This window comes from Dicentrarchus labrax, unplaced genomic scaffold (genome assembly GCF_905237075.1).
Source record: "Dicentrarchus labrax unplaced genomic scaffold, dlabrax2021, whole genome shotgun sequence".
In the NCBI taxonomy this organism is placed as follows: domain Eukaryota; kingdom Metazoa; phylum Chordata; class Actinopteri; family Moronidae; genus Dicentrarchus; species Dicentrarchus labrax.
In genome coordinates, this window is record NW_026136711.1 from 27200805 (window position 1) to 27227797 (window position 26993).

Consider the following 26993-nt stretch of genomic DNA (forward strand, 5'->3'; position numbering starts at 1 on the left):
TGTAACACGAATTGCTCCTTATCACTGAACTATCAGTGGATTGAAAATGTCATGGCAACAGCTGCTCCATCCTCCTCACTTCCCTCCTCTTCTGTCTTTAGTTCATCTGATTAATCGCTGGCCTTGAGCCTGTTGAATCTCCGCCAACTATGGTGACGGGAGAAGAAGTGTTGACTTCCATACCACCGGAGTGGAACACCTTTTCTCTCCATAACGTTTATTATACTGCTGTCTCTGTGATAACATTAAAGGCTTGTGTTATTCTCTATTTTTTTTTATATCAACGAATCCCATGAAAAGATTGTGAATGCTGGGCTAGTTCATATTTTATTTTCAAGATGAACTAGCCTCCTAAGACTTACCTGTATATAACAGGAGTCTCTCATTGCCCTAACCTTCCGGATTAAGAGCTGCCTGAGAATTCATGAATAGGAGCGGGGTCAGTCCTAGTCCTCAGTCTATTATTCAGTGTTCATCTACCACCATCCCTCATACATACACTAGCTACAGCACTGTTGCTGCTCCTCGCAGTGCTCTTCCTTTGCTCTGTTCCTTTTTAAGTGGCGAGGCAAACCAGGCCTTTAAAGATGTTAAGCAGCATTTTACCTCAGTACTGATCCAGACCACCAGTTTGTTGTTGAAGTTGACACCAGAAGATTAACTCTGGAGGAATGGAGGTGAGATGGTGCCAGCCCTTTGTCAGTGAAGCCTCCAAATTTCTGGCAGACCAAGTGGGTCAATGCACAATAGGGTTGAGTATCGTTTGGGTTTTTTCCGATACCGGTTCCAAAACGATACTTTTAAAATGGTACCAAGCAGTAGCTGAACAGTTTTCTTTATTTCTAAGGCAAATTTGACCTTGAAATTTAACAATATATTAACTGTTAACAGTTTAAAGTATTCTTAAAACAAATTCACATACAAATTAAACCTAACCCAGCTATAATAATTAGAATAATAATTTAACACTAAATAACTGTACAGTACTAAAGAAGACCAAGAAAATACATTTTGGTATTTGTTGGTATTCTACAATCTCAAGCCAGAGGAAAGGCTGCTGTCGTCACCATCAGTGTTCTCTAAACATTATGACACATCGCATCACACTGATGTTCTTGGCATGGGGCCACAGAAGCAGTTGAGCGTGGTACATCCCTCTGCTTTCAAGTGTATACCGTGCATCGCCACTTCCTCCCCCATTTACACGCAGTTGTTTCTTGCACATCCCACCCGGTGATGGAATCCTTTTGAGTGAAGTAGAGTCACACGTAAGACCGTTTAGCTCAGCATTTTAACCGTGTTTAAGGCAGCCACTAGCTAGCGGCAGGCTACCTGCTGCCAGAGCCATGTAGAGAGAGCGTTGCTGTTACGTTAACTGGCGATGACACACATGCAGTGATGCTTCTGTTGCCTGTAAAGTCTGCACCAGAGGTCAACTATTTCAATAGACCGCTCTGGGACTGAAATGAGGCACCGACATCTGCACTGTGATTCGGTCCAGTAGATCGTCGTATAGGAATTGGTGCCGTATTTGCACCGTGTTTTAATACCCAACCCTAATGGACGATTCCTTCCCTGACCTTCACTCCTGGTCTTCCCCTCCTTCCAAAGTGCCCATGCTTGTCGACCGTTAATAGCAAGAGGAGGATGACAGCGTCCCATCTGTCCAGGCCTACATTCATTATATTCAGAGGTAGATAAAGATGCAGCTGCCAGCATTTTTTTGTAATTGGATCCCCCCCAACAAAAAACAGGCTATATTCACTTTTATCCTTTTCCATAAACACTGTATCCTTACCACATTAACTTGGAAATTGTTTCGTGTCGTAGAGCTGTTTCGTGTACTAGCACCTCATCTCCATCCGTTTACATGTTTCCTCTGACAGTCAAACTGACGGATAGACAGGGGTAATTTGCTCAGCTTGAACTGCCTTGACTCTAGCCTGGTCAGAGGCAGTAGAGTGTGAAGGGGGTTGTAGGCTCAGATGTGAGGAACATTGTGAATAAATACAATACTCAGAGTTCCTTAGCACTGCAGGCCTCCTGCTGTAGCTGTCTTGCACAACAAGAAACTTGTGTCACAATGTACCTTTCCAGTGTGGAAATGTAAGTCGAGGCGACATGTTGATGCATTTCTTTTTAATTAGAGAGTGATCGTTGACACAGTTATCTAAAAAATGTAAAATGATTAAAAATATATGTGGACCTTTGAGGATGGAGCCTGTCTGCTGGATGGGAAGGAGATGAAACTAGAAATGATGTCTCATCATCCCAGCATTACTTCTTGCTGCAATCACAGTCACCAAACCAGGGAAAGACAAAAATAGCACAGTCAAGTCTTTTCTACCTCACTTAAAAGTTTTACTGTGTCTTTTTGGTCACGGACATGTCAGTTCTGTAAACATGCGTGTGTGCGATCATGTTTGCCTGTGCTAATGGGCTTTTTCCTTGATGAATCATATAGATGCCGCTGCAGATTGAGAGCATTGGAGCACACAGTCATCTAATCATGTGAAAACACACTTAGTTCAGTGCTTTTATCATAAAGCCAACATGTTTTTTTTGTGTGACATTGTGTGTGTGTGTGTGTGTGTTTGTGTGTGTGTGTGTGTGTGTGTGTGTGTGTGTGTGTATTCTTGTCTCCGTCTTGTAGCGTGACTTTCCTAAACGGTTACAGACAGTAAACTGTCAGTGGAAGCAAACTGGTGCAATTATTCTCTGCCACTGATTGATGACGCAGCAAGCTCCATCTAATGTCGAGAGTCCCCTGTACTACACGCCCTTATGCTATGCAGTCCCACCACACACACACACACACACACACACACACACACACACACACACACACACACACACACACACTTTGTCAAAAGCAATGAAAATGCATCCAGCAGTAACTTGTTGGAACTGGGCATCCGAGGGTGATACATCAAAATCCTCCCTCAAATGCAAACACTTGCAAAGCCGACACGTTTCATAAATCACCTGAGGAGGCAGAGTTGGTGTGTGTATGTGTGTATGTTGCTTGTGTGCCCGTGAATCCTCCTCTGTCATCCTCCTTCAGGAAGTGACCTCTATTTACCTGTCATACATTATTACCCCCCCACACACACCCACACACACACACACACACACACACACACACACACACAGTTACTGCAGTGCAATGCAGCATCAAGTCATGGCTATTCATTCGGGTTGTGCATCCGTTGCCAGCTCAAAACCAGAGGGATTGGTCCAACAGTACAACTAAGACGATGTTCTAGAAAGAGACTGATGAAGGGACAAAAAAAAACTTTATTTCAGGTGGTTGTAAACGAATGAAAACATACCTATGAATATTATTTTCCATCTCTGCCAATAGATATTCCAAAATGGCTGAAAGTACGAACAAAGACAAACCAGCAGGAAATGTGAAAAGTGAACTATTGTAGGAGACGTCGCTTTCAAATGTACAGGCAGACAGAGAAAAGAGAGCGCAGCTTTTAAATCTGCAGCATCACAGAGGCTTAAAGTATCTTCCAATACACTGCCACTGAGGACAAGAGCTTTTCATTTTGCTATGCTTACAAAAGCATATGCACACAGAGGCCCTTCTCACGTACACTCACACCCACACACTCTAGAGGGGGGGTTGTGTAATGCATGTAGCGAAAGGGGTAGAGAGGGTGTCTCCGCTGAGGCATCGGCCTTCGGTAGTTGAAGAGCCTCAGAGCGGAACAGATTCAGCCTGGCGCTTTGAGGTTCGGCTGCACCCGGCCCAGCCTTTGAACTGTGCACGCGTCCAGCCTCGTGGCCCGGGGTAATTAGCATTTCACCGGCATCCATCTTCAAAGGCAGCGAGCAAAGCAAGGAGCATCGTGCACACACATTCATATCAAAAGGGCCCCTGTCCTTCGCGGTGAGGTCTAACGTCACAGCTTAAAAAGCTGCTGCAGTTAAATGTCCGGCGTGCTCGGGTCACTCAACGGCACCCCGACAACAAAAGAGTTTCTGCATTATAATACCATATGAGCTAAAACAATTGATCGATTAAGCCATTTGTCGATGGATGGAAATGTAACTATAGTATATAAAAGTATACTGTATAGTACTGTATAAAAAGTGAAAAAATAAGTAAAGTACTGCATATTTTTTTGGGAGGAGTGTCAAAAAGGCTACATAAAGATGGCACTTTAATGATGATTGTGACAAGCATTTTTCGGTATTATGTTAATATAAAAGATATTTGGATAAATCAATAATAGCAATAATCATTTGTTTCAGCCTTAATATATAAGGTCAGTGTATAAGTTTGCTCAATTAAGTGATTAATGAATCAGGAGTGCACTTTTATTTTGACAAATGAGTCTACTGTGGGTTTAAATGAGCCTGTGGTCACGGCATTTGGTCAGATCATTAGTACGCTTTACAGAACAGAGCTGCTGCACCCTAAACCCAATTTTAAGAATAATGCTGGGGATATATTTTTAGATTATAAATAATAATATACATTATATTTTATATAATAAATCCCATTAAAGACAAAAAAAACAACAATGAATTGATCCTATCTGACTAATTGTCTGTGTCGCCTAATGAAGCGTATTCCTCTAGGCAATAGAGCTCGACTGTCAACTATCAAATAGACGTAAATGAGCCACACTGTTGCACTGTTGCACATTTCTTCATTACAATGAATGTGGGCACTGTAGTTGTATTTTGAGTCACCATAAATGCCCACTATAGCACCAAATGTGTTTAAATCCGCTGCTGAAAATAGTCCCCAACAAATCCACTATTTACTCCTGCTTGAGTTTGTTTAAAATTAATTTAACTATAGGTTTGTTTCCCATTTTTAACACTGTTCTCCTTGTGTCACTTGTCTGATAGTAGTGTACGTTGTTATTGAGCCTCAGAGTCAGTGTCAGAGCTTGTTTTGGAAGGCTTTGATGAACTATGTAGTTTGTCATCTACTTGGAGGATGTGTTGGTTTATATAGATTTACATCTTCATTAAGAATGAGGGTTTTTTTTCATTCTTTTTTTATGGGATTTTTTTTGACAAATATTTATATATTTATCTTTTAACAGCTTCTTAATTGAGCTAAAACTAAATGAGATAAAATATCTTCCAACCTTTGACCTGATAACAATCTGATAACAGAATATCTCATGTTGTTCACTGATTTAAGGATTCAAGTAAGCACTCGTCTTGATTGCTTGATCACAGTTGTCTCTCTGCGTCTTATTTTTGTACATCTTTTTGTTACTTTAGTTGATCTGGAGTCAGTGCCCCTTGCAGTAGTTAGTTAGCTGGGTCAACCTACGCTTCTGTCAGATGTGTACTTAAGCGAAGTTGATGTGTACTTAACACCATCAGCACATCTGACAAGACTCAGCACGAGATAACGTCTTATCAGTGAGAATCCACCAACGGAGGGGCTAACAGTGGACCACCAGCTGCTTATGAAAGACAGCGAGGAGGGACGAGGGGGATGATGGGAAGGACATGAGGAAAGTGAAAAAGAGTGAATAGGAAAACAGGCCATGGGTGAGGACAGGAAGAGGCGGCAGGAGAATTAAAGAAGAAGAGGATCAGGTCAGAGGGAACAGAGGAGATTAGACTCAGAAACATATTGGCGAGATGATGCTGTCTCATGGATGTGACAAGGTTAAGCTGAGCGAGGCTGAGAGACAGAACATTGCGTACCACACATTAGTCATAAATGAGTCAGCTGTGCATGATGTTTACCTCTGTGCCACACGGAGAAAATCATCTATGTCTATTAAAGGGTTTACATAGTTTTTTGTTTTGCTACATACAGTATGCATTCCCCTTCCCTAAGGCGATGTGGATGCGGAAAGATTTGAATTAAGTGAGCCTTGATGTTCTACATAAACCTTTAGAAAGATTCCTTGCAGTGTGCTTTATTAAATTCACAGACTCATTAGCAGGTTCACTCTGAGAATATCTATATTCCGTATATACTGTATATATTGGGGCTGCAACTAACCATTAATTCAAGTATTGATACATTTCAAAATGATAACTGTTGATTACAAGTTGTCAGTGCAGTGATACTGTAATAGCTTAAAACATTACTGTAATAAAATACTACACAACACAGATGGCAGTAGATCAATATTCAAATACAATATATCATGACAAAGTTCAGCTGAGGATTATGGGAATGGGAAATAGTTTTACAAATATTTGGACAAATATGTTATTGGAACTAGATGACAAGTCAGGGGATCACCAAAGTTATTACAATTCATCCTGTCTGTACCAGATGTCATTATTATGAAAGTAACAGTTCGTTGTTTTAACAGTATTATCAGATGAAGAACATGAAGCTGTGAACAAACAAAAGTTGCGACTTTATGTAAGATTATGATAAAACTTTCAATGTAAATTTATGAAGGAGCTCTTATTGTCTCATGCACATGCACATCTGTCATATCATCCAGCGGAGGCTTGTTCGTGCTGACAGTGTGTCTGAATTCATGTTTTATTCAGCTGCTGTGTGTCTCCCTCCCATCACTCAGACAGGCTAAGAAGATGTGCTGTGGATAGCCAAGCATGGGCATGCCATCGGCCACCACCTAACTTTAATCTACACGCACGCGCTTCTCACACACGCAAAATCGAACGCAAGGACACACAGGCAGGAAACTCAGCTCACAGACATGCACTCATACCATTACAGGGAGATACAGTGCAATACTCAGTATTCAAAATGCCAACCACAGACACTTGCACAGACACACACACAGTTGGATGCTCAGTATTCATAAGGCATGCAGCGGAGGGATGCGAAAGAACTCAGCAGTTACGACAAATCACTGACAAGCTAAATTTATCACACAGCCCCAGCGCCTTACAGATGGGAAAGAATGTGGCAAAATGGAGAGATGACTGTCATCCAAAACACGATTATCACACCCAAGGTTACCTCATTAAACATTATGACCGTAAAGAGCAGAATCAACACGTTTCAACCCTTTTTATCTGACCAACAAGCAGAGAAGCATCAGTGAGTATTGCTCACTCACAGCTGCTTGGTATTTTAAGGCATTTACTGAGCGTGCTGGGATACCGCAAAAACTCCCAATGTGAATTTTTAGAGGACAAAAGAGTCCCAATAAAATATTAAGGAACTCTGTGTCACTGGCTGCAGGCATCAACCCAAGCTTTCAAAGAACAACAAAACTTATTCCAGTAAAAGAAGTCTGTTTTTAGAAGTGAAAACAATACGGTGGTTACAAAAAGCTGCTTAGATAACGTCTCCTGTCTGGTATTGACTTCAGTCAAGCTGTCTCATTATTGTCCATAAAAAATCTCATTGATTGTCGGTACAGCCGACCTGTAAGTGATTCCCAGAGACGACAAGGACTACCCAAAATGGTGGCCTGGTTAACGGCCACTTGGTGGGAGTCCATTTAATCTCAATGAGGGAGGCTCACAGGCGACTGTGCCAGTCTTGTGGCTGGAGCCTGGCAGAGGTGGCTTGTCAAACACTAGACAATACACACAACCAGGGAGGACAGGGAGAGATTAGCAGCCCGCTGGCTGCTTTCTGTTGAATGCTGCTGCTGCTGCTGCCGGAGGAACATCAGTCACAATGGCTGCCAAGAAGAAAAGACTTTGATCGTGATTTTGTCTTTTGCCCTTTTTTATATCTTTACATTTAACTATTAACAGCACTGTTAACTGAAGATCAGACTGTGCAGTATGACATTATTTTTTCTTTTGTTACCACTAATTAGTAGTATGACAGATCTTTATGTACTTTGATGCGCGGTGTCATTCTGTTGTCTTTCAGTTTTGGACTGGTTGTATGTGGTTGGAGGCCTTAGCTTTTGTTCTGCAGTAGGAACCATTAGATTAAATGTTAATTAAGTTAAACACATCTTTAACAACTGCAGATAATTCTTGTATTTAACTGCAAGTGATTGCATTTGAAGGTGTATTTTGCTGCTTTGTTTACCATAATGAAGAGTACTGTATATGATGCTGCTGAGAGGCTGCTGTATTTGTGAAGATGTGTACATGCACCAGTAACCTGCACTAAAAACAGCACTGACATGTCACATTTCGAGTTGATATGGCAAACTTATTTACACATCCAACAGTTACAAAGCAACATTAGCTCTCATTTGGATTTGTGTTTCCAGCCACCTGATAGATGTAAGTCCAGTATTCACTCTCTTTTGTATCTATTTTTGGTCTCTACCGATTCCTGAGGGAAATATCTGGCTAGATAAAATTAACTCAAGGTCAAGTTGCCTTTTTCTGAAGCTTTCAGCAAACAGAACAAAATTCCATTTTCTGATGAATGGTTGAAAGCTCTGAAAAGATAGTAACTTGTCCTTGAATTAGGATTATTCTTTTAAAGTTTCCAAGGCAAAGAATCAACTTAAATGCTGTATAGTAATCTGTATTGTTGATGTTTGAGTATAAGGGGGTTTCTAACATTAGAGAGTCGACACTTGCACCAGGAGAATTATAGGGGCTTTGTCCTCCTGGAGGATCTATAAAAGCAGCCACAGAGGAGTCCAAAGGTTGATCAGATAATAACAAGCTGTGCAGTTTTTAACCTTTTAAGTTAAGAGAGAGTATAACCAAACCTTCAGTATTTCTTAAATTGCAAGTGCAAAACAAGCACCCAATGTTTACAAGAAAAAAAATACATATTGTCTTCCCCTGCTTGCTAAAAAGGTTGTTGTGTAACAATTAACCCTCACAGGATTCAGCTTGTCTTGTCGTAGGTTTTCTGTAACAGAGAGTGTTGCGTCTGCAGAGGGTCAGCATTTTTATGGAAAAAACAGCCGCAAAGTTGTGTTCACCAAGCTTACTGAATCTTTTCTGCCTCACTGCTGATGATAACAACATATGTGGCACTGCTTGTGCTTCATTTATTTCAGCCTGTGTGTTTGTAAATAATGAACATTAGTCGGTTTTTATCAGTTTGTTTGTTTTGTAACCCCTGCCATATGGTGAGTTGAACTAAAAGATCAATTTTTTTTCCTCTAGAAATATCCACAGGAAATGATTTAAATAAATCCAGTTTTATTTTGCATTGTGGGCAGAAATTGTGCAAAAGAATTAACTTATCTTACCTTGTTCTCCCTCATGTTGAGACTGGAAAATGTTAACCATGGGAGATGGTGAGAGGGAGGACAGGTGCGTGGAGGATGTTCAAACCCATAAGAGAGTAAGAGGCCCGACACTGTGTGTGCTGTCCCCCACTGAGCTGCTCTGTATCTTAAAGACTGTATCTTTTATTCGGTGTAAATGTGGTGTGGGCTGAAGAGACTGGTGCATTGTGTCTGAAATGGATGGATCCCGATAGCAGCACAACGTCATTGTGAGAACCAGTGTCTAGACTGAATGGATTCCCTTTGTTGATCTCTTCCTCAATTTCTATCTCTGCTCTGGCTCTCCCCCAGAGCTCATATCCTGCACTCCATCTCTCCCTCTACTGCAGCCATTTTTCTTCCACAACTGGCGGCAGTCACCCTTCCCACCTTTCTCTCCCTTTTTTCTTTATACCCAATATTCCTTTCCTCTTTTCTCTCACTCTCTTACTCACTGAATATCCTGCTGTGGGCACAGAGATACTGTAAAAAGAAAAAAGAGAGAGTCAGACAGCTGGCTGAATTCATCACCTGCTATCTTGACAGTAAGATGTATGACTGTGCTGCATCCACGCAGCTACAGTGTAAACCACTGCATATTTCAAAACACCCAGCCTTCCCCATTTATCTATATGCACAGAACACACCGTCTTGAGGGATTTCCTCGGCCATGAATGCGGGGTTGTACCAGACTCTCTCTCTCTCTCTCTCTCTCTAATGTCCTGTTCAGCAGTAGAGGACTCCTCTGGGCTTGAGAGAGAGGAGGAGACACAAGACAGGCACGATGGATGGATGTGGTGATATAACTGTGACAGCAGAAGGTCACTTTATGAAAAGTTATGACCACAAGACTGTTGTGCCGCAGTGTCGCACTCTATTGGAAGTTTACACCTGGTCGGTCGTAATCACAACTCTCCTGTGGTCCAGGAGAAACCCGTGAATGAAATAAAGTCTCCTGCTCTTGCCTATTGTTCGTGATTTCCCCACAGTGTTGTTTGCTGTTTGTAATTTTGCGCTTCAGAATGTGACAGGCTTTTATAAATGGAAAGTCATACAGTGCTAATAAAGCCTGTCGACACTATCAGAACGAGACTACGTACTTTAAGAAAAATAAATAACACTTTCTTTCTCTTTTTGAAGTTGAATCCATTAGCAATAAAACACACTTTTACTCCCTTCAGTACACCGAGTTTAACTACTACAGCCTCACTTGGTCTGGTATGAACTTAACAGAATGCATCGTGCAGCCATTTTGTTGAAGTAGCTCTATGATACAGAGTGGTTTGAGAACAGAAAGAAGCATCGGAGATACACCAAATATGTTGCATCCTGTTGTTGCCGATGGGTGAAACTCTATTTGAGTGCTGTGTTTTGGTTTACAGTGTTTTTATTAGGCAGCTCCACTCACTGCTCCTTTTCTGTCTCACAAGCTGGCAGCTGATTGAGATTATTTCCAACCACGGGATCTGTAGAATGAACTGTCTGTATCAGTATCCCCTCTGGACTCATACCATCTTATGTCCAAGCTAGTGCTGTGCAATTTAATCCATTAGTCAATCGACAAACAAATACTTTGTCAGGCAGAAACAAACAAATATCCTTTATTTCAGCTTCTAAAATACAAACATTTGGTGCTTTTTCATGTATATATCGTTGTAAATGGTGTATCTTTGGGTTTGGGACTGCTAGTCAGACAAAAGAAGCACTTCTGAGCTCTGAGAACAAATTCAGTTGTGCCAAGAATTTTCAAATGTCCCCGTAAGAGAACGTATCACAGACTGAGCCACGCCCTGCCTTTAATTAAAGCAATACAGGTTTGTTGATGTTACACACGGTTTTTGACCTTCACCATGTCCAAGCTGAGATCTCTGAGGGCCAGTGAGATATTGGGAGATTAAAGAGCAGACAAGGACAGATATCACTCACTGTAACTAAGTTTCCGTGTGTGTGTGTGTGTGTGTTAGTGTGTGTTAGTGTTTGTCTGCGTAAGAATGCATGACTTTGTGTGTGAGCGTGCAAGGGAGTCTGAGAAGGACGAAGCAGTATCAGTCACTGCCACCAAACACTGCAGTCGCTGGCTCAGTTCCACACACACACACACACACACACACACACACACACACACACACACACACACACACACACACACACACACACACACACAAAGGACACACATGGACACACAAACGGAGAGGTGCAGGATGCATAATTCATAGAGTAATCAAAGGCAGACAAAAGCCACAGTCTTTGAGTCTATGGGCCCACCAGGACGCAGTCTGACACACACACTCTCTCTATTCAAGTGAACAGTGGTTCCTACCAGCCAGGCAACGGTCTACAGAGGGTAACAGAGAGAGAAAAGGAGGTGAATAAGAGGAAACGATGGAGAGAGAGTGGATCATTTTTCAAACAGCCCCTTCACTTCCCTCCTCTGCCTAGAGGCCCTCTCTTACAACTTCCTCTCCCTTTTTTTATTTTTTTTATTTAAGAAAATAGTTCTGTCTAGACCAAAAGAGACAGTCGAGTGGAGATAAACTCCCTGAGCTCACTGGCTATAACTTCCTGTTTCATTTTCTCCTCTCATTCCTCTGTACATTTTCTCCAGAGTACATCCAAAGAGCGGCGGCTTTTTGTGGTAAGAATCCAAAGTTAAAGAAATGTTTTTGGACTGCGTACCACATTAATATTTTATAAAATGCAGATAACTTGCACGCACATAAATTTAGTAAGCCATATTTAGCATTGACATTATACTGTACAAAGATTCCAGGTGTGCTAGTGAACTTTGAAGAGGTGGCCTTGTTTTCTGGGGGGATGGGACACGGTTGAGTGTGTGTGTGTGTGTGTGTGTGTGTGTGGGTGTGTGTGAATGTATGTTTTCACAGTACCACTTTCTCTTTATTTCGCTCTCTGTCTCTCTCTCTGAGGGCAGAGCTGTAAAAAGCCCTGCTCTTAATGCTTTCATCTCTGTCTAAATCCAAACCAGTGTTCCATTATTTATTTATCTGCCAGAGACCAGAAATATCCACTAAGATCTGCTGGGCTTCGACAAGATGAGCCTCGGTCTTGCGGTGGGTCTCTGGGCAGAGTGGTCGCACATAAACACACGCACACTCACAAATAAATGGGAAAATGAGCACACAAGTGTTAGAAGCTGAGATTCACACACATACACACACTGAGGAGCATATACTGTACGCTATCAGTAAATGACTGGGACTGCGCTCAGCCGTCCAGGTAATGCACCTGTACTGAGGCTCCTGATAAATCCCTGAATGCCGTAGTCTTATCGGCCCAGGCCAGATTGAAGAACAAGGCTCTAATCTTTTTGTGTGCGGCTCCGTCTGTCTGTCAGTCTGTTTGTGTCTGTCTCTCTGTCCGCCTGCTGCAGTGCTTCAGTCTGCAGTCTGTCTTTCCTGACTCCATTACTTTTCCTGTTGAAGTTGATAGGCTGTAAACTCTCCTCATTATGGCTGATCCTTCGCTCCCTCCTGCTCCTTCGCTTCCCCTCTCGTTTTATTTGCTTTAAAATGTCAGGCCTGTGGTGCTGATGCAGGACTATTGGCCTCCCAAGATATAGTTGAACTTTAAAGTTGCGCTAATCAATATTTTTATATTAACATGGGGTCAAATGATTATGTGTAATGTGAAAGGTGTCATTTGTAGTGACAAACCCACAGAGAATTATCACTCGACTCTGCAGTTGTCACCAGCTCCACTGGGTGTTTTGAATCTTTCAGCTTATTATTTTGGTTTTCCTGTCCATAACTGTTGTGGTGCACTCTCACTGCTCCCATCAGTCATGTTTCAGCAGTAGCAGGCAGCTGTTTTCAGCAAAAACGTTCTAATAAACCCCCCGTCAACTACCAGCTCAGCACCAAACTCCAGGCCAGACAAAGTTATCAACTAGCTGGTGAAAATAGTGGGACATTTAAGAGGTAAAGAGCAAAACAGAGCTAACAGAAGAGTGAATATTAGACTATTTGAGTCATTCATTTAAATTGGGGGTGCCAGTGCAGGGGGATCTGGCAAAATGGCAGCGCCACCTTGTTAGATTACTTTGTAACATGAAGACTATATTTCTTTTGTTTAGCTTGTGGTCGATAAAATTGCTGCTTTCGTGATAACTTTCCAGAGTGTGTAAAATCCTGTGTATTACAAACTAATGTACATTGTTTTGGCATTTGATGAGCCGTAAAATGCATTCATCTTTTACTCCAACTGGACTTTCTGGACCGTATTTCAGTGCTTCACTGGTAACCGCCCGCCCCTTCGTTGCTCTGTGTTTGCTGAATGTTTAAGTAGGCAAACACATTAGCCATGTCAATTTTATACTGTGATTATACATCAGCAGCTTGTTTTGTTGGGAGAAGCTGAACTGAAGTGAACAATATATGAGGGTAGTGTATAACTTGAAATCTGAAATTTAAACTTTTTTGGTTAAGAGAGAGTTTGTTAGATAAAACTTTATCCAGCACCATTATATTACGTATCACTAACAAATCGCTCCTGGACAATTTAGTTACATGACATTCATTACGAGAAGACTGTTGAAAATGCACTCAGCCACTCAGGATTGTGTTACACGTGGCGGTCCTGGACCAAGTTGAAACCGTTGTTCATCATACACTTAAACAGGGCTGTGAGTTGGCTGCTCACTGATGTTGTTGCCTTGCAAATGAGCTGAATCTATGCTTTTAGTCTTCTTGTATATTAGTCTGATGTAGATTTATCCCCCTCAGCCTTTCACCCCACCACACCAGCTTGCCTTGACTCTCAGAGAGGATGGTGAAATGTTTCATTGAAGTTATTTTTGGCAGTGTTACATAATAAGTCTCTCTTTCTGTCTCTTTGCATGAAGTGGTGTGATGCTGCGCACTTGGCAGTCAAGTCAGTATTGAAGTGCTAATTGTAGTGTATCATAGAGATGTTTAAGGATGTTTTAGCTCCAACCAGCACAAGCTGTTGGTCATAAGAATATTAGAAAACTTTTGCTTTTTTTTTTTAGAAACAGCTACGGTACGATATCTGTAAGCACTTTAATTTCTGAGCAGTTGGAAAGGAAGAGCTTTTACAGGCCAGTAGAAGCAGACAAACCATCTGGGGTTGTGGAAGTTTTCCCAGTAGGCACGTCGACCTGTGAACCAGAAGTGGGTCCAGTAAACACATTAAAAGTCTCATGCTGTTTGGTGGATTTGCCAAGATTAACCAGCCAGCTCAATGATTATGTTCTGCATAAAGTAAGACAGCATAGACCTTACAAACTAACATTATGCTGCTTTTAAGAGACCTCAGAAATCACACTTTGACCTCACCTGAACAAAATATACAATGGAATCCATTCCTTCAGCGATGCCAGGATCTAATCACATAAGTATTATTTCTATTCTTTAACATTGTGTAAGCACTTTGAACAATTGTAACAAACAAATTTACCCCAATCATAAATGTATTGTTTTTAGTCATTTAATGATTTATTTATTATCCTTTAATTTGATGTCTCTCTTTTTAGTTCTCAAATTGTACTTGTGGGTTACTTTTTTTTTGCATGTGGTAGTTGAACAGCAATTTACCCCAGAGTGTTAGATTGGTTTTCCGTGTCCCCAGGCCTGCCTGTTGACTTTGTTATTTGTCTGGAGGAGAGAAGACTCGAGGGGTGAGAATAAAGGGCAAGGAGGATAGAAGCGGGAAGGAGAAGGTGGAGAGAGATGTGGGAGAGAAGACACCACAGGGACATGGTATCACACCTTAGAGGAAGCCAGAGAAATAAATAAATGAGGGAAGGTGCTGAGAGAGCACCCCCCCATCGTCCTCTGGGCTTTGGCTAGATTACTTTCTCTCTGACTTGGAAGTCGAGGTGGGGAAGGATGGAGAACATGGCCACAGCCGGGAGGGGTTTGGTCAGCACAGAAGACTCTCAGGTGTTAATTTGCACCTCGATTCACACCTCCAGCATTTCATCAGAGAGCCAGAAAGCTGAAGACCTGGCGAGATGATAGCCCTGTCACCTTCGATCAGACCTACCGATCGAATAAACCATCCCTGCCATCTATAAAACTTGCTGCAGGCGATTGGATCCCAAACCTCTCTCCCTCTTCTATCCCTCCCTCTCTCATATTCTGACTCAGCCAAGATACCTCTCTGTCGTCCTGTCACAGGCTGCTGAACCCTCTTATAGGAGCCCCTTGTCCAAAAATGTGCCAAATGTAATAAAAGTGTGATAGCGCTTGGCTCCACCGGACCTGGCATCAGAGCAGCGAGAAGGAAATTATGTTTCTGAGTTAAATTGGTTTCCTGGCATGTGATAAGTTGGGGTGAATTTTTAATCCATGACCTCATGAAAATATGTCAATCTCCCAGCTGCTATCGTTTCTGCCATCCTGTCACCTCCCTTTCTCTCCTTGCTCCCATCTGCTTCTTGCCCCTGTGTCTTTTTTTGTCTTCTGGCAAGTTGTTCTTAAAAAAGCAAAAGTAAAAGATAGCAGGTGTGGGACACCTTTGCTCCTCAGCCAATTACCTCACCAGTGTATAATCCCAACCTCACCTCTCTTCCCACTCAGTCCTTTTCCCTCCCTGCCGCTCTCACCCCCTCACCTCCACCCACGCAATTCTTTTTTTTTTTACTTCATCGCTTCCCTTCATCCCTCCAGTCCTGTTAGGCTCTGTGGCTCACCAATTACAGTAGCAGTAGGCAGCTAGCTAAAGTTACTGCCACAGGCAGTCTCCATGCATGCAGGAGGCATGCAGCTGACTGACATGACACAGGATGTTCTCCCATAGCCAGCCCACCACCTGAGGGAGTCTGATAGCCGGGCTCCACCGGGGCTCAGTGTAGCTGGCTTTACATGGCTAGCCATTCGCTGCACCTCATACCAGGCGGCCTACTGCCTGCCTGACACTTTTCTTGTCTAGTGAATGTGCTGAAAGGGTTGTGAACAGGCAAACAAGCCAAGGTATGATTGCGGGGAGTTGAAGGGTTTTGGTTTAAAAGTTTAAACGCTGATGTGCCAGCATGTAAGTAAATTTGGGTGTAAAATGGAGTAATGTGAGCTTATGTGTGTGTGATTCTTCCTGAATGCAACACAAGGTCTTAGGTTTGGTTTCAAAAGCTCTGTAAAGTAAAGCTGAATCGATTAGTCGATTAATAAGTTAATTCATCTGCAACTATTTTGATCAACTAATATTTTCAGTATCTTTTTTTTAAGCCAAACATTTGCCTGTTCCAGCTCCTCTATGTGAGCATTTGCTGCATTTCTAAGTAATCAATTAACAGAGTGTAATCTGCAGATTAATTATTAATGAACAAAGCCCCATATACCTGTAATTGCTTTGATAAATATGTAATGATGTTATATAACGAGTTTAATAAACAGTGTAATATGTCCATATTTACTACAAAGACCACCCTTCCTTACTGCATTATCTTTGAGTGACAAACAGTTCTAGGACCTTTTTCTAGTAAATAAAAAGCATTTTAAAATAAAAATAAAACTCAAAGTTTATCAACTTGTCTGTATTTTGGCAGATGGACAGTAAAATAACAATGAATGAAACAAAGTAAAAGTTTATCTTAAGGGCATTGTTTAAGGCCACAAATCTATTATCTAAAATGATTTTTTTTTAGCAGCGACTACCTGCCAGCCCTCTATTTCTTCTTATCAGATGTATAGGAATCCAAGACACTTTAGCGAGGGTACTGATTTGTTTTTGTAATCTGTGTTTTTGTGTCAAATAGAAGAAGATTCTTATCTATCAAATATTAGCACTAGAGATTATTGAACAGTATTCTATGACAATGTGAAAACAGAAGCACAAGAATAAATTGAATTCTGTCATAGAACGATAAGAGTTTATGAAAAAAAAACCTCCATATGCTATACAGTGAATTAAATACTCAATCTGCCTTTTCTCTGCATCATTTCATATTTGAGTCTGGCAGTTGTCACCTCCCAGCAACATCTGCGTATCTTCCTCTGTCAAGATATTCCACCGGTTGGCCGGTAGTCGCAGAGATTAACAAATAAAGAGGGGATGGATGGCTTAGTTTTATATGTCTGTCAGTCTCCTGCGTACAATCACCTTCTATGCCGGATGTCAGATAGAGAGGGTGCTGCTGGGAAGGCATTGCAGGGGCCTGCCATTAAACAAAAATTAATCCTGACGTGCACAGCTAGAGGCGAGGCGGCGGCGTTGAGGGGAAATTGGACCAAACCTACCCATTCATCATCAGACATCAGACAGTGACATGTGCGGAGGCCCGGTCAACATGCCAAGAGTCGCTATACACTCTCATGTACATGCACAGGCATCCTCCTGTCTCCCTCTGCTCTCAGCCAATCAGCTGCCGTCTGCTCAGGAACCAATCAGGAGCGAGGATCTCTGCTGGAGATGTTGAGGGGCTGAAGAGAGAAGGGACTGTGTCAAAGTCGTACCCTGTGAGGCAAGGCTGCATTAAAATTCATACCGAGCTGAAGCACCAGTCTGAATACTGATCAGAGTACAGGTCACATCCTGCAGTACCTCCGAGGGGGAAAAAAAGGGCATTTCTACGTCGGTATCCACACTTGTGGTTTCCATACATACATATAACCATAAAAGCACATTATGTGTGCGGGCAGCAGCAGAGAAGAAGTATAAAGATAGTTAGAAAGAGGAGTGTGGGAGAAGACACAGAGCGTGAGATCCCGTTATACAAGGCTGTTGTGTCTCTGATGTGGTTCTGGAGCCATGATCGGAAAGAAGAGAGTGAGAGAATATCTATTTATGACAGTGTGTGGGGGCAGATGTGGGCATGTAACCATATGCTGTTGCTATTTTTTCCTCTGTACATTATGTTTGTGCTTTTTGTAAATCACTTGTAAATGTAGTGTTTAAAAAAACCCCACCAAAAACAGGTACTTTCTCACTTCTTCTTGCCTTCGTGTCTTGTTATAAATGATAATCAATGCTTATGTCATAACCTGGGAAACTTGGTATTTGCAGATATGTATTTGTCTAGAATTTAAACAAATGGAGAAGTCTGACTTTGTGCTGGATGGAGGCAGTATATTTGGTTTCAATCAGTTTGAAAGGTTAAACCAATTTATAGGTATAAGGCTGTGCAATAATTTAATATGATCATTTGTCATCTTTGACCTTTATCGAGTTGTGATGATATGATCACAGCTTGTAATACTTTTACATTTCTGTTGTCCACATTAGTGATTCCAAAGAAACAACAGAGGACAGAATTTATTGCATTTAACATCAAGTTGACTATTTTACAGCAGAAACAATTAGACACTTATTCAGAAATACTATTGTTAATCTATTCATCATTTATACTGGTTCAGGCTACTCAAAAATTATTATTTTTTGTATTACTATTGGTCAGATAAAAAGACATTTGAAGATATAAACATAGGTTCTGCCTTGTTTGAATTTTTTTTATAGATTAATTTATTCATTGAGAAAAAAATTATCTGTGAATAACCAATAATGAAAATAACGGTTAGTTTCAAGTCACTAAAGCAGAGATACAAGAACAAATACATAGATAAGAAACCTACATACAAATGAAGCATGAAAAAAAAACGATAAAAGGTACTGAATACTGAAAACAGCAACAGAAATATTAACTATCAAAGTGAATAGAGACAGTTATTGTCTCTATTCTTATTTTCACAGTAGTCACAAATTAAGTGAAGAAGGAAGTTGGAATAAAACATAAAAAAAACAAAAATTGCACTTTTGCATACATACATTTGCTATTATCCGAAGAAATATTCAAATGGGAACATTGATTTCAGCCATATTATTATGAACTGTGATCTGTATTATATTAAACTGCCTTATAACTGAAAGCTCTTACATGTAGGTCAGTTTTAGGCAAACTCGTTTCGTTTCCAGGATTGCACATGGATATGTCTGGGTACATGTTAAATCACGGTCAATCCTGATTTGACTGGAATTTAGATTAAAGTGACCTTAATCCTTCACCTGACTCCACCCAATATCCAATCTCCATCTATCTCTATGTGTGTGTGTATATATATATATATATAGAGAGAGAGAGAGAGAGAGAGAGAGAGACCTCTGTCATTGATTGCCAGTCACGAATTAATGTGTCACTGTGGTGACATTCACAGGAGACGAGAGAATCACTGAGTGAACTCATGACCTGCTTGGATTTAGCGATGCACTAAGGAACAATGGTGAGGAACGCAGCCAGAAAATCCAACTCTGTCTTTTTTTAATTGTTTGTTTCCATCCCACTAATTCCATTTAAATTCCTCACTCTTCCACCAGATGAAGCATTTCTCTCTGGATACAAATTAAATGTCTCCAAACAAGCACATGTACTCACTGTTTACTCCACTGTGAGTCTGACTAACAGCCAAAAAGGATAGTCCATATTTACTTTCATACATGAAGTAGCTGTGAATACATTTTGGGCGTGTATAAAAATACTATTTCAGTGGCACTGGAGTAGTAATCATATTTCACATGTCCCTATTTTAACATGAAATGGCTGAAATCCAGCCATCTCTGCCCAGACTAAGATTAATTGGCCACAGCCGTTCTTCTGCTGCTGCTCGACACAGTTAGTGGAGTCTGAGCCAAGCATATGCACCATCACATATATACACACTTGCACTTTCACACACACACACACACACACACACACACACACACACACACACACACACACACACACACACACACACACACACACACACACACACACACACACACACACACACGCACACCAAATCAACAAGTGGTCCCTGAGCCTCTGTTGAGTCAGCTCCTCAAGAATGAACATCCAGCTCTTTGGCTTTTCCCCTTGAAGTCAGTCCGCAGAGAGAAAGAGCAGATATGGCAGCGTGACACAGAGCAGGGAGGGAGGGAGAGACAGCAACAGACTGTAAGTGTAAAGAGAGAGCAGCAGTAACCGTGACTGTCGCCACCTCGCCACCATACAAGGAGGATCAATAAAACAAAGTCAAATAGCTCTCACCAAGTAATCCTTTGTGGCTCTGTTCAAAGATCTGTTGGAAAACTGTGAATTGTCCGAGTAAAAGCGGTGGACCAGACCCCCACTCATTTGCAGTAAAAGTTATTTTTACACTCAAACCCTGGAGTGTCCTGACTCCTGCTGCAGCTCATACTAGAAAGACACTAGAAAGTAGAGACTACAGAACATGTGAGAAATACACCAGTGGGACTCAAACGTCTCCAAACCATCCAGTTAAAACACAACGTATGATCATACTTATATAACCAATTTAGTAAATATTATTCTGCATGCATATGTCATTATATATAATATATATTTTAATGCTGTCCTCGCACCAAATGAGTAACTTTTACTCCGCCATACTGTGTGTGGTAGAGCATAGACTGTAGAGCAATAACAGCATTAAAATCCTATAAAAACACAGTATTGGGTGGTTATGGGCTAGAACATAGCAACATTATTTCTTTTTAATATATATATATATATATATATATATATAAACATTTTCTGACCCAATCTTTGCTGTGAAGTCACCCTGATGAATAGAATCAGCATCTAGTATTGTTTTTTTCAGATTCATCAATGAAACATTTAGTTTATAAAATGTCAAATAGCCCAAGAAATATTTCCAAGAAAGCCCGAGGTAAAATCTTCAGATTGCTTGTTTTCTTCAAAGCCTTACATATAAGAAGCTTTAACCATAAAATATTTTGTCTTTAAAAAATATACATTTATTATCACAATTTTTCGTAGAATTCATTTATTAGAGTAATCTACCATCAGCGCTGGAACGCCATTGGATGGATGCAGGTTATGGAAGTATTTGGGGGTCAAAGCAGAATTTAGTTGAACTTTAGAGAAAATCCCACTCCACAAACGAGGCATATTTAATTTTGAACATTAAACAATAAAACAGTGAGCATGTATCACAATAAATGAATCCATAAAGACAAAACATATTGTGTTTCTTGGCATGACACCAAGTAGGTTATAAACCACACTGCAGTGTGCAAGTGTGAGTTTCAGCATATTTCACAGCGAACCTCTACTGTGAAATGTCTCGTACAAGAAAATGAGAGACGAAGTGCAGATTGAGTGTTTTTGTTTTGTAGAGGATTTGGAAGACGATCGCATACTCAGTGAGCAGTAAAGCTCTGGATTTTGACCATAGATAGGCAGAGGCTTTGATAGTGAGAGCCATTGTTGGACGGATCCCATCAGATTGAAGGAGGATAAGCTGTTTCAGGGATGTGGTCAGAGCAAAACTCTTATAGGCACTGTCATTTCTCCAAAAAGAGGGTATCCATCATTCCTTTGATGATGGAGTTTTAATTATTAGACGATGAGGAGAAATGGGCCGTGGAGAGATAAGTGATAGGGGAGAGAATTTGTCTTTGGGGCATTAGCCCTTCAGATATACAATGAAGTGTGTGTGTGTGTGTGTGTGTGTGTGTGTGTGTGTGTGTGTGTGTGTGTGTGTGTGTGTGTGTGTGTGTGTGTGAGTGAGAGTGTATTCCCACTTACATCACTTATCCCTTTGATCCTTTAAGAAGTGCTCTCTGTGTGTGTATGTTGGTCTCTGTATGTACCTTGATCCTTGAAACACACAGTCACTACATGATAAACACTCCATAGTACGTAGAAAATCGAGATGGAGAAAATAATTTTCAGGTTTACATCTAGGAGTTGTTTTTTGTTTCATTTATGTTTCACCATCTGTGTCAGTGAGATCCTATTACATTCATTCAGGTGTACTTCGACATTATAACCTCTACTGATGACGCCAACATATTCTGTTGTCACAGCTTCCTCCAGCACCCCAAATTTAACTGTATAGTCGTTGGTGCGAGTGTATCTGACTTTATCTATTCAAAACGTCTCACTGAGATCAAGATATATTAGATATATAAGAGTTATTTTGCACTACACATATAAGAAGACATAACATGAGTCAGTCACACAAAACAATCATCACACACACACACACTTTTTTAAAATCGTAAAAATATGAAATTCCCTCAGACTAATTCATATATTTAACTTCAGTTGTGTGTTGCAGTTTATTCTAACAGGATGATGACTATTTGCAATATTAAAAAAAAGAAATAAAAGCAGAAAATCTACACATTAAAAAAGCCAGAATAGCTAAATTATCTTTTTTTTCAGTTTTCTTTTCATCAACATATCAAGTTATCAACATAGTGTGGAAGGACTACATAAGTTTATGTAAATTTCAATTAGGAGACAAAGGCATATGATAAATATAGTAACCAAAGTGGATACATTAGTGCATTCTGTACCTTTCCCTCTGTTCCCCATGTTCTCCTGTGTTCATTGATGTTTTATCTCATCTGCTCTGTTCAACAAGCCTGATATTATTCGTCTCCACAGATGCACGTAGCACTCTTGTATCATAGAGGCATATCATCCTCACGCGGTCTGATGAGGTAAAAATAGTTTGCAACAAACAAACCAGATAATCCACGTGTTCTGAAAACCCTCTGCCGGATGTCTCCAGCCTCCCTTTTAACCGCTCTGTGTGTTTTAACCTCCAGGTCAAAGTGAGCTGAACCTTAAGTGCAGGAGCAGAAGCTTTTACATTTTACAGCTGGAGACTTAAGTGTGTCTCTCTCTTTCCTCTCGGTCTCTCCCTCTGCGGGTTCCCATTTCAGGTCTAGCTGCCTCGTCTTTGTCTGTCCGAGCCCGCATCTCTCTCCCTGTCACTATTCACTCTCAACCCATCTATCTGTGTCTCTCTCCATCTTCTCATCTGCACCCTCATTCTCTCGCTTTCCATCTCTTTGTATTAACATCTCCTCTGCCTGCTTCTCTCGTTCTTTTTTGTGCTCTTTTCGTGCCCCGAATCTTCATGCGCGGCCCCTTTTCTCAGTGTCCCCGTCTGACTGGCCCTATTGCTCTGTCTCTGTAGAACAGCACGCCGGCTGTTAGCGGTGCCCCGACGTCATGGCACATGGCTGCAGCATCCTGGCTATAAATAACTTGGTCTCGTGGTGCTCAGTCCAAGACAGAACCGAGAGCCAGAGGGAGAGCAATCTGCTGTCTCCCTCAAGAGATGCTCGAAGGGGAAGGCGCAAATAGGACCGCTTGCTCTGTGCCGCCTTCGCCACCAGGATATATTTCTAGATGAGAGGTGTAAAATCACACTGGATCCACATGAGGCCTTGTTGGTACCTAACAGTACTGGGGTGGGTCTGAGGGCGTTAACCTCTGCAATCAACTGTGTTGAATCAAGTTAGACTCAAATTTTGTCTTTTCAGTGCCGTGGTGTGTTATTATTCTTAACATGCTTAAAAATATGAGGGGTCGCCTGTTGAACCACATCTCTGTCATCGTCTTTACTGTATAGATCTACACGAGATTTGACCAGTCAACTGTCACAGCTGCTTTAACGCTTATGTGAATGAAGAGTTAGTATGCATTCATTATGATGATTAATTCTGGTGTATGCTTACGTTCACATCCTCTTATTTTCTCTCTGATTGAAAAGCAGCACTTACAGTTAGTGCTAAATCAGTTGGTCAATTAATCCACCAATGTTCATAATCAATGAATCCCGGAAGCATTCCCAAACATTTACAGTTTCTGGGTTTTTATATTGTAAGCTACAAATGTTTTTCAGGTTTTCAACTGCTAGTCAAAATATGCTTGCGATTTTTGTGAAATTGTGACGTTTGACATGTCATTGACATGACTAACCGATTAATGGATTCCTTGAAAAACCTTAATAATCAACAATGAAAATAATGGTTAGTTGCAGTGTGGATCAAATTTTACTAATAATTGTTTTGAGAGAATGAAAACCAGAATTACCATAAAGAACAAGATTTCAGATTCTATCTTCAACCTGCAACAAATGTACCTACACGATTAACAGGCAATGCAGCCCAAGCTGACCAATTACACTTTTTGTAGCTTCCATGAAAGTTGTCGCTCTCTTATTTGTATTTAAATTCCTGTGGGTGCCCTCCAGTGACAGCGGGACCCTCATGTCCCCACACAGTCACCACAGGTGTCTAATAGAAGCATCATTACACTGCCGTAATTCTAGCAGCAGCAAAGGTGTTTCTTACCTCTGATATGTGTATTGCAGTACAGCTGCAGTTACCAGTTCTAAGCTAAACAAATACCAACCTTGATTAACGCTCGATAATGACGCTAGAACTACTTCTGATCATTACTCGGGACTTCCTGTGGCTGCTTCACAATGAACATGTTAATTTGCTGTTGAGTTAGCATTTCTAGCATGTTAACATCAAACAAGGTTACCTCATTCTTTCTCTCACTCTAGTGATTTTTATGGTCAACTTGGTTTTCTTTCAGTCTTTAGGACTAAACATTTAACACCAAAGCTAAAAAACTGGGGAAAACACAGAGAGAAAACTAAGAAATGTGTTTTTTTTTTTATAAGTGGGACAGTCGCATAGCAATAATGGATCGACCAAGGTCTTGTGTTGTATGTAATCCATTTTCAAACCTCAATCGGAAATCAGTGAGCTTGTTGATGATCTTGCAGAGGGTCCGATCAATAAATCTCCCGAGAGATGGACACTGCCCTTCCAGTACTGTTTGTTTTGAAGATTTATTTGTTTTGAAGATTTGCCTTAGACTGTGAACTCGTAGACAGATGCTTCTCGATGGAGTCATGATGCCTACAGCAAGCTGTCACCTAGATAACATCACACTGTTTCTAGCGTTCTGTGTTTTGAGGGTAAAAAGCTGCAGAGCGTTTGAACATTTCTTATTATTTCTCTGTGTTGGTGTTCAAACTTGTGATCTTGTTGTTTGTCAGCGTAGCGTAAAACTGATTGAGATGTTCCAGTGTGTGTTCCTCCTGTGGCCATATGGAATATATAGCACTGCACATATTGTAAACTCACAGTCCATTAGTTATGGTTCTGTTTCTCTGCATTTCTGACTGTGGGCGCTTTATGGAGACAACAAGCCTCCCCTCCTCTCCTGGCTCTAGTTTTCTGTCTGTGTGTCTTTCTTTGCCTATTTTGACACAAAGAAGCTTGGGTCTGGCTTGTGCATTTTCCTTTCTTTTGGTGTCTCTGTGGTCTGCTTTATTTCAGTCCAGTCTAAAAGTGGAGGTCTGTGTGTGTGTTTATGTCTTCCAGGTGACAGTAATCCCAAGGAGAGCAGCCCCTTCATCAACAGCAGTGATGTTGCCGCAGAGAAGAGCCAGCAGTATGACGGCAAGAACATGGCCTTGTTTGAGGTACGATCCAATATTCTGTACACGCTGATTCACTCACACAATCAGGCATGATCGTAAGAAGCAGGATACACTCATTCTCACAATTCAGTGATTGAATAGGGGCTCTGACATCGATTAATGAGGGTAATTACTGTGTGAAGGGCATGTGGGAACTTCAGGTTAATGCAAGCAAATCTCAGAGTGCTACAGGAACAGAACTTCAAGGAGGCAATTTGCCTCAGCCTTGCACAAGTGTGTTTACATCGTGCTTGCAGTGGGATTTCTAGATTAAACAAGAAAAAAGAAAACAAAGTCAGAAAATGAACAATGTATCGTGTAAGCACTCTGTGTTTTTTTCCAGTTGGATTGGAATTTGCAATAGGGGTCTTAGCAAAGAGTGGTACTAAACTGAATGTGTAGTACTCTGAGTGTTACAGTACCGGCTTTACCTGGCTGGATGAGGGGGTTAAAAAAGCACAAGTATAGTAAAGATGTGGGTTTGGCTCAGATCTCTTCTCCTCTACTTTCATTGAAAACCGTGATAAAAAAGACTGATTCCAACCTTCCTGTTTGTGTTTGTATCTCTGCAGGAGGAGATGGACACCAGCCCCATGGTGTCGTCTCTTCTCAGCAGCCTGGCCAACTACTCCAACCTGCCCCAAGGTAGCAAGGAGCACGAGGAGGCAGAGAACAACGAGGCAGAGTCATCGCGCAAGAAACCCGTCAAGGTACGATACAAAAGCCAACAGAAACATATGAGGCAGTGCACACAACAGTACATCCGTGTATGCTTATTATATTCGCTGTAAACAGTCATCTTCTCTATGGCGGAGATAACGCGGTTTGACTCAGTATATTAAATTTGGGTACATTCATTGTATGCATTTGGCTGTAGCTGTGGATTATGTTGGTAAATGTTCAGAGAAATAATGATTGCATTACAGAGACATTGTACATGCAAGTTACAAGTACAGTGAAATTGTGTTAATCAGTTATCAAAATAGGTTTTTTAAAACACTTTTTATTTTCAAAAATACCTAATAATATCTATAATAATACAGCATTCTGGTAAAAACACTTTGTAGTTCAAGTGCGGTGCCTTGTCTGCAGCATATTTGCATTTTCTCCTCATGTTTATCTTTTCTAACACCTAAACCATATTCTGAGCTGTGCTCGACACAGGAGGACCTACTGTACACTATGGCAGTCTGTGTCTTCTTCAGCAGCAAACACAACAAATTACTGATGCACGAGGATGTCTGGGTAAAAATCAGGTAAAACTGACCTGCTCCTTCCAAAAAATACCCAAAGAAAATCCTAGTAATTCTACTGTAAAAAGAATAAAAATCAATAAAAATGGCAAACAATTAGATTTAAGTGTGCTGCAATAAACACAAAAGCTCTAATGGGTTTTCTGGGGTCCTTGGGTATAATAATTTCTGTGGTGCATGGCGTATAACTGCTAAAGTGTCATCTATTTGTAAACATTAAATATACTGGCACTGTCCCTAAAAGCAGCGTAATGTGATCAGATATTTATGCTGCGGCTTTGCGGAGGAGTTTTCATGTTGCTGCAGAACAAGTTTGATACAGAACAGAACTAATGATTTTACTGACTACAATATAAATAATAATGTTGAAGTGATAGTTTAAG

General features: G+C 41.0%; 1 protein-coding gene across 3 annotated transcripts in view; it reads left to right on the forward strand.

Annotated features, from left to right (window-relative positions):
- The window catches only part of slc12a5a (solute carrier family 12 member 5a), a 153858-nt gene that overhangs the window by 79051 nt on the left and 47814 nt on the right, over positions 1 to 26993 (forward strand). For all 3 annotated transcript variants that reach the window (XM_051413599.1, XM_051413600.1, XM_051413601.1), the window contains exons 2-3: positions 25260 to 25360; positions 25930 to 26067. In XM_051413599.1, the coding sequence (XP_051269559.1) occupies positions 25260 to 25360; positions 25930 to 26067 (239 nt within the window). The remainder of the gene's footprint in view (positions 1 to 25259; positions 25361 to 25929; positions 26068 to 26993) is intronic.